This window comes from Papilio polytes, unplaced genomic scaffold (assembly GCF_000836215.1).
Source record: "Papilio polytes unplaced genomic scaffold, Ppol_1.0 DF821289.1, whole genome shotgun sequence".
In the NCBI taxonomy this organism is placed as follows: Eukaryota; Metazoa; Arthropoda; class Insecta; order Lepidoptera; family Papilionidae; genus Papilio; species Papilio polytes.
Window position 1 is genome coordinate 665857 of NW_013527915.1, and position 9575 is coordinate 675431.

The window sequence follows — 9575 nt, forward strand, 5'->3', positions numbered from 1 at the left end:
AAGACAAAATAAAAGAGTGAATATATCTTTTATGTTTTTTATTGCACGCTTGATCTTTTTTACACACGCAATATGATCTGTCGTTTGGATTCTTAACACAGTTCCCTCTAGTATTGTAAGCCGATATAGTTTCGATTGGTCCTACAATGCTTATTTCGTTGCCATCTTTCATGAGATTCGCTTCGAACGCTACGTCTCCCGGTACAAATAAAAATGCTACTACGTAAAATGTCTTTCCATCGTCAACATAAAAGTGATGTCTTAAAACCTTTTTTAGTTTTAAATTTGCGCATAGCATACAAAAATCTGTTTCTATTGTCTGAGTTATATTTTGTATGAAGGACACGGCTAGGTCTAGACTCTTTTTCACATACTCGTCGCTCTCGTTTGCTTTAATTAGGTTGTGGCAGCTGCACCATTTGTCAGTAACACCGGCGTCGGCGCAAGTCCTATTCACCGGTTTTTCGTTAAACAAACTGGAACAACCTGAACACGCTTCTGAGGGTGTAATCTCAGCCGTATCCTTGGAAAGTTGAACTATATTCGACATAGTCAAATGAAAATCGTACGGCGTAGTTAATCTAACTTGATTAATTTTTAAATTATTGTATTCATTAGAATATAATTCTTGGAATGTATATGGAACATGCATGAAGAACATAGGTAGTCGTTCTTCGTAATAAGACTCTATCGGTATTCTCATATCACCGTACCTTATTCCATGATCGCTTAAGAACACAATGAAAGTATTGTTAAGTGCGCTATTCTGCTCAAGTCTATCAAAAAAGTGCACCATATCCTTATCAAGAAGTGCTGGCATGTTGTCAAAATTATGACTGAAAGAATTAAGCCAAAACATGCCAAAAAAATTAACATCGGCATATGTATTTACAAAGTCTAAAGCGTAATCTAATAAATGTACCGCCGAAGGTTGTCTTCCGGTGCAAATATAATTCCCGACTTTCTCCTCTCCGGTTAAAAAAAATGGCCGCGTATAGTGGTGTGTCGGTGGTACATTAAAACCTTTATACCGTGAAAAAGTATCGGGTAGTCTTAAGTATTCTTCACCGTAAGCCGTGACGTAGCCTGCTTCTTCGAATTTATGCCACATCATTAAGTCATTGCAGTATGTCATCCCTTTTGCACAAGCCTTGTACACTGAAGACATTTTTTTCCCAGTTAAAACGGCCATTATATTTGGAAATGTGTTAAAGCCGACCTGAAAAAATATTAAAGCCTATTACGCGTATTCGGATTTTACTAATTTATACTTGAAGAATTTAAGAAAATTATTAAGAAAATTTCAAAATATTTGTTTTGTGTGACGTGAAAGTTTATTGGGGATGGTTATTAAATATTTTCTCAAACAATAAGGGTATAATAGATAAAGTTTACAAACTGAGTTTGTCGTCGTATATTATCATCATGAAAAATCGACGTTGATAATCAGCCGATTAGTTAGGTCAATATACTGATGTCTTTGATGGCTTTTGTCTTCTATAATGAAACGACTAACAAAATGCGAAAGTTTTTGTTTACCTTTTGATACCCCCTGAAATCCAACCACTTTTGCTTATGCAAGTGAGCAACCGTTTGAGGCATGGTGGCGTACACTCTTGCACGTGACATTGTGTCCATACCAACTATCAACACATTCCAAGTATTTTCTTTGCTTTTGCTTATTTTGTCAAATGTATTTAATTTCTTAAGTAAAAGATACGCATCTTCGTAGATGACAGTTTTTTTTGCTCCTGAACCAATTGTACATGTTACAGTTAAAATTTCTTGCTCCAAGTTTATTGTTGCTCCATTTGTAAATGCTTTGCACGTTGAATATCTGCAAAGAAAAAAGAATTAAAAACAAAACTTTTTATATAAGAACGTCGAAAAAGAGTTAGTGCAAAGTCATTCATTTCTGGCGACGAAATACACCTAAAGGATTCGCTTCAGTTTTTTTTAAATCTAGAAATACAGTATTTGGTCTTACATAATTTCAGTGTCTTCCTTCCCTGGCTCGGTAGATCTATGAGCAAATTTGTAACAACAATTGAAAGATTTTCCTTTACTGTATCTCTTCATCGTGTTATTTTGTATATCGAATCTGATTTTATTGTAAGCTATTTTATTTGCGAATACACCACGATCTTCACAAGTTTTCTTTTTATACGTAGCTTCATTAAATTTCAATGTTTTTGAGAAATTTGGTATCACACATCCTGCCGTATCTATAATATAATCGTCTGTATCTGAAATATAAATATAAAAAAAATATAACGCAGTCTTATTACCTTTTTTTACAAAGTATGTAAATACCATGGCTACGAGCCGCTACGCAAGCTATGCTACGACGTAGTAGATTTACGAAATTTTTCAATAATTAAAATTAATTAATTGTAAGCGTAATGTAATCTTATTTCTTACTAATATTATAAATGCGAAAATTTAGATGTATGGATGGATGTTTGTTAGTTTGTAGTCAAAACTGCTGAACGGATCTCGATGAAATTTGGCATAGATGTCGAGCATAATCCGAAAAAACATAGGCTACTTACTTTTGGTTTCTTTACTGAATTCCGCGTGGACGTAGTCGCGGGCGAAGGCTAATTAAAGCTATAAATTGAAGTGTTATTGCTGTTTCTCTAATGTTATAATGATAGTAAATATAATTGTGATGTAAAGAAGAACGTACCATTGTAAATACGGATTTTTAATTTTTCTTCAAACATCGGCTTTTCAATCGCATTCAAATTTAATAAATTAAGCATATTGTAGTAAAATATAAATATGACAATGGCCATGATCAGCGCTGATGTTGTGACAGCCTTGTACAAGCTTACAAAGCATGAGGTTGGTTTCTTCATTCTTAGAGCTACTGCAACGAAAACATACAATTAAAAAAAAACACTCATAATATTAACGTATCTTTTTTATTGTTATTTCATTTTGCAATAATCGAATAGCGCCAATAGCCCAATGGTTAAGGGAACGGATTTCCAATTACGTAATCGAGGACTCGAATTCGACCATTATCGTAAACCATACACCGCAAAGGCTAGAGAAAATCTATTTATCTTATTAAAACAAAGATTTGGAAGCATTTGTATAATTTAAGGCACATGATACACAATTGGAAAATCAGAACCCATCATCATATGTGAATACGCGTTAGGAAGAGAAAGAGATAAATGACCCAATCGTGAGTAGCACCTTGTAATCCACCCGTGGTGTACGGAAGGAAACTACCTTGTGAAACGTCAATATTGATATTATTTTATAGTCTATTCTATGACTATCGTTATCATTAATACTAACATACATTGTGTGCAGGAAGCTTATGTGATAACGACATAATACTACAATAGTATTCCGTAGTTACACAATAGAATATAAGTACGCTCGATAAAAAAAAAAGATAATTAGACTAGTTACTAGTGAAATGTATTTAGGATAGTTTTTCGGAACATTGCGATGCTCCTTTTCAAACTGTCAATTTAATTCGTTCAATATTTGCTATTCCTACAAAAAGCAAACTATATTGTGAGTCACTCGACGTACCTGTATTAAAACAAATAGCTAGCTGTTGCTCGCGACTTCGTTCACGTGGATTTAAAAAATGGTACAAAATATAGCCAGTTACTCACTGATAACGTAGCTTTTTAAAGGTAAAAGAAATTTTGAAATCGGCCCAGTAGTTTTTAACATATTACAATACATATACAAAAAAAAACAAATATTTCCTCTTTATAATATTAGTACAGACGAACGCCCGCAAACTTCGTTAGCGCAAATTTGGACCACCCTTTACGCCATTTTGATAGCGCGGAATTAAATAAAGTAGCCTATAATATGCCTATCCATGTCAGCTACCCTCCAGTGAAAGTTGAGTCGAAATCCTTGCCGTTTCGGAGATTACTCGGAACAAGAGTAGCTAGCGGACAGCCTGACAGACAAAACAATTTTAAATCCATTTTTCGTTATCAGCATCGCAAATACATCATCATTACAAACAGATACTCCAATATATACTTCTATACTATTATAATAAAGCGTAAACACACACTTCTTTGTTGCCTAAGATGTCAGCAATCACAGCATATTTTCGAATAATTCTTTTTTTAATAAAAAGCCTTACACTTGCGTCACGCTTTAGGCTATATATTTTCCGCCGTTAAACTTAAGGGGTAAATATTTTGGATAAAAACTCTAATGTGGGAAAGAGACCATAAGTTATTGCTAACATCAAGGAAGCAAGGTTGCCATGGTTTGTCATGTCATGTCATTTTGACATTTGCAATTGATAATTTGACACATGTAAATAATAAAATAAAATTTGCATAATTTCATGCAGATGATGTCGCACGGGAACAGTTAGTTTTATTATATGTATATACTGAGCGGATACAGTTAGAATCACATATATATTAGAAAATTCGAATTACTGCCTCTCTCTCTGATAAGATTTATTTAACGAAAGGAAATAGCTTAGTCGTATATTTTGTTCTATGTTCTGTCCCATAGTTATTTATTTTTAGTGTGTGTAATTTTCATTGATGACAGTACTCACATCTGTTTTCAGGTCTCATATTTGGAATAGTTAATATCACTTCGTAATACTTCACTGGTGTACAATTAAGAAATGATAGATAACAATGACTTGGTTTATATATAAACGATTAGTATAAAAATGAATATGCTTAGACCGTTATCACAAATATTAAATGTTTATATTGATATTTTTTTAAGTCTAGTAATTTGCAAATTATGATTTGTTGATAACAATAATGTTTTGACAATCTTACATATGTATTCGGGATATGTTATATCGGTTTTCGTTACTTTGTCTATTTGAGTTTTTATCATTTTTTAAATCGACTATCATTCGATTTTTTACAATAATTAATAAAAACGCTAAGAGATGAAATAACCCTTATTTTATAGTATTAACATAGAAATAACATTTTATTTTAAAGCTTTCATGACTTTTAAATTGTTTATTCTCGTTATGTATTCTTGTCGTGAGTATGATTTTCGAATACGGAAAAAAACTTTTAATTACCAACAATTACATTGATTCAAATTGATTACTTCTATAAAAACTTTCGTAAACCCTTCTTAGAAAAAGGATACGGACATGATACTACCGTGTGGAACTCACCACAACTGAAAATACTTCGATTACTTTTATAAATAACTAGCTGTGGTTTGCGACTTCGTCCGTGTGAAATTTAAAAATATAGCCTATGTTAGTCACAGATAAATTACTTTTCTGAAGGTAAAAGACCCAAGACCTAGTAGTTTTTGAGTTATTTCAATACATACAATGATACAAATGTTACCTCTTTTTAATATTAATATAGACAATAAAATTACTAGGATTTACAACGCGGAAAATAGATGTACTAACTTGATTATTCGCGTGGGATTTTTTCTAATCCGATGTTATGGTATTTATCATCAATCATAATGATAGCGGCAATTTGAGTTATTAATGGAGATTTCTGATATCACGATAATGGTACTTACTTTTGGGTCTTTTTCTAATTTTCTTGGTAATAGATTAGAATTATTATTTTTACGCTTCGTGAAGTAGGATGACAGATAATTCCATTTAACGCAGCATTTTATTTACAGGGGCCCTAGCACGAAAATTTGCTAGTGTTTAAACTATATTTGTATTAGATTTATCGGTGTACTATACGGCCGATAGAGGCGCTGTGCAAAGATGCTAATTTTATCAGTGATGTTACTATTTTCTCGCAATTTTTCTAGGCCTGCAGTTAGGTATGAAGTTTAAATTCCTTACGTACACCATTTAGATAATTGAAAATGAAAGAATATTGTACACTTTCAATCCATTACACTAAACAATGTGGACGGCGTAAGGAGTGCCGGTAATAGAATAGCCAGGTCGAGGCATAGACGTAAACATAAATGACTGAACACAATGACGATGTTTAATACATATCTTGTTACCAATTATCGGGTGCTGACACTTTTATTAGGATCAAGGACAATTTTTTATATACGCGAATAACTATAATTTACAACTTTTAATTGTTATTAATAATATATCGTTAGCATAAGTTTTAAATAATTTAACGTGCTAATAGAAAATGTATTTTTTATTTACAGATTCTTTTACTTATTCGATTGTCGGTTATCCTATACTTAAATGTCTGCATTTTTGTTTGAAATGGTAAATGTTTTCATAAAGACAGTCTCATATCACAGGTTGTATGACCAGCATACATTATTATGTCTAGCAAATGGAATTCACATTGTTCATTGCGATATGGTTTTACACGAACTACGTTCATTAGGAACTGTAAGCAGAAGCGAATTATTGGTTTTACACTTACAATGTAAGGAGATAAACTGGAAAACAAAAATTATTTGGCTTCATGATGAATTGACAAGGAAAAGATGACGGGACATTCCTGAACGGCACTGAAATATTCATACTAATATCATAAATGCCAAAGTTTAGATGGATGGATGTTTGTTAGAGTTTGTAGCCTAAACGGTTGAACGGATCTGGATGAAATTTCGCATAGATATAGAACATAGTATGAAAGTTTTTGTTTTTAATTCCACGCGGACGGAGTCGCGGGCAAAAGATATAATTCATAGTGGTTATCACAGTACGTGTTCAGTGCCTCTTTTCAGGTTTCACATTTGATAAAAAGCATTCACCCTATAGACTTTAGAATCCGTTCTGAACCTCTTTTATCATGATGAGGGGAGATAAAATTGTGAAGATAAAAAACGATATCACACTGAAAACATAATACTTTACATGAAAACTGGCACTAATGTACTAAATAAATTCATTTTACCGTAATACATCTGTTATTTTATCTAATTAAACACAAAGATTAGCTTCATTAGAAGGAAGCGGAGTTAAATAATGCGATGTACATTTTTATTTTAATGATCAAATATATTTCATATAAAACCATCCTTATGAAAGATGAAACTACAGAATACTGTTACTCACCAAATTTTGTTCCAGATATTTACTATTTTTCTTTTCGTTATCAAACTAATGATTACAGTAGAAATGCGGTCATGATGTCCTTTCAATGTTTGTTTATATACACACTGAACGGGTAAAGTACACACGAAACACAAACAGTCTCCAGACCATGAACGTCCGTCATTCTTGACCCGTGTAACATCACTGTATGTCGTTAGTTTTTCACGCGGCGGTAGAACACGACTCGTGTGTTACAAACTGGGGATCACTGAATAACGGCTCATCTAAAAACAAGTGAATCGTGATATTAAGTATTAGCGTTGCTTGCGACGTCGTCCGCGTGACATTAAAAATAATAAAAAATGTGGCCTATCTGACTCACAGGTAAATTACCTTTCTAACGGTGAAAGAATTTTTAAAATCGGCCCAGTAGTTTTTGAGTTATTCCAATATATAAAAAAATACAAATCACTCCTCTTTATAATAGTAGTATAGAACTACAACCCATTTCATAGACCAGAGGGAATACTCGGTTTCAGACTGTCGGTATCGACCGCCTTATCTAGTCCGCGATATAAATGTTATGTTTTCGCCTGTGATATAGATACTCCAGTTTTTTTTTTATTAATTTCACGTCGTGTGTTTTTATATAGTTTTATATAACTGCCTTTTTTTGGTAATATATAAGAAAACCGCGCATTGTTTTAAAAAAGGGGTGTCAGAAATATTACATATCACGGGATGTCCATTCGACAACTTTTAATTATTAACAGGAAAAATACCAAGCTAAAGGAAAAAGGTAAAAACTATTCTTTATATAACCAGAATTAGTTAGAGATAAGTCTCATAGTTCCAACTAAAGACGTGACGTCAAAAAACTATTGACTTTTTAATTTTGTTTATCCTGTCCCTACTTTATTATCTTGTTTTATATCTATACTAATATCATGAAGAGGAAAGATTCATTTGCAAGTAATATATTAACTCTAAAACTACTGCGCCGATTTCACCATTAGGAGGGTATAATATCACTGAGTAACACAAGCTATATTTTTTTAATTCCGCGCGATCGCTGAAGTCGTACCAATATTTTATTCAATTTTGATATCCCTTTCTTTCCAAAACGTGATTATTTTTTTTTACTTACATAGAGTCTGTAACGTCTTACAAATCTGATCAATAAATTTAAAGAACACACATGTAAATATTGAGTGACAAAATAGAGCAGTGTTGGGTAATCGGAAACTATTTTGTGTCACGGCCTCACAGATATTAGACCATCACTGCCGGGTGCAACGCGATGCGACGACCACGTCACACATTGAATTACACTGCACACTGACTGTTCGGTTTCCATTGACGCATTTGTAAAAAAACATAACATAAATACAAAACCCCACAGTAATCTACTAATATTATAAAGAGGAAAGATTTGTGTTTATTGTATTTTGTTCACGTAAAAACTACTTTGCCAAATTCAATTATTCTTTAATCATTATAAAGGTAATTTATCTGTGAGTAACATAGACTACATTTTTTATTTTTTTTTTCACGCAGAAGTCGCGAGCAACATCTAGTGCTACAGAGTACGTTACCTTTCATGAAATGCCTATTTACGTCGTTGTATAGTGCAAATAAATAGGTGTATGTATTTATAACCTGCACAAATTCTTCCTGTCTAACAATCTGGTTAGTATCAGCGAACAGCTGAAACTATTTATAATATCTTAGTCATAGATAAATGCTAGAGTTTAAATGGATGGATAAATGTTCGAGGGTATAAGTCCGAAACAGCTTAATTAATCTTGATAAGTGTGATCTATTCATGAAGTCTATTCAGTTATTTTTTTAATTCCGTCGACGTAAACGCGGGCGACAGCTAGCACTGATACTTCATACTAATATTATAAATGCGAAAGTTTATATGGATGGATGTTTGTTAGAGTTTGTAGCCTAAACGGCTGAACGGATTTTGATGAAATTTGGTCTAGATGTAGAGGATAGTCAGGAAGAACACATAGGCTACTCACTTTTGTTTTTTTTAATTCCACGCGGACAGAGTCGCGGGCGAAAGCTAGTTAAATATACTTCATTGTCTATTTAAGCCATGAACACGGGTGAACGTCCTACTATTTTTGTCGCTTAATGGTAAAAATGTGAGATATTGTTTATGGGTACAAGTGTTATTACTTTAACACAATCGTCTAGGCCATTGTCGATGGTCGTTAAATTTGCATATTTGCCTACATAACTAATTTATTAAAGTGTTTTTTTGCGAATGAATAGTACCTATATCTTTAATTTCTTCCACCTAATTTATGAATCGAACATTATTTTTTACGGTCGTTAGTTCTTTCTACAAAATAGATATGGATGTTTTTTTTACAATGTGAATAAAGTAACCCATAAAGGTTACCTGTGTTACCTGAGATTCTTAACATTGTTTGTTTTGCAAACTACATTTTGCTACAACCTTTGTAGTGGCGAAATTTATGATTGAATTTTCTCGAGTTATTTAATATCGCGCACACAATTTCGACTAAACTATCGCACAACTATTTAGTCGCGCTATGATACCTATGAGCTTATATGGAGGTGC

General features: G+C 32.9%; 1 protein-coding gene across 1 annotated transcript; it reads right to left on the minus strand.

Annotated features, from left to right (window-relative positions):
* Nucleotides 1-22: 22 nt before the first annotated feature.
* LOC106109078 lies at nucleotides 23-7260 on the minus strand (the record flags this gene model as incomplete). The annotated part of the gene is made up of 5 exons (XM_013290480.1): nucleotides 6998-7260; nucleotides 2690-2872; nucleotides 1988-2246; nucleotides 1540-1837; nucleotides 23-1219 (listed from the first exon to the last, which is right to left on the minus strand). Coding segments are annotated over exons 2-5 (1926 nt in total), but the record flags the coding sequence as incomplete, so codon positions are not given.
* Between the last annotated feature and the right edge of the window lie 2315 nt (nucleotides 7261-9575).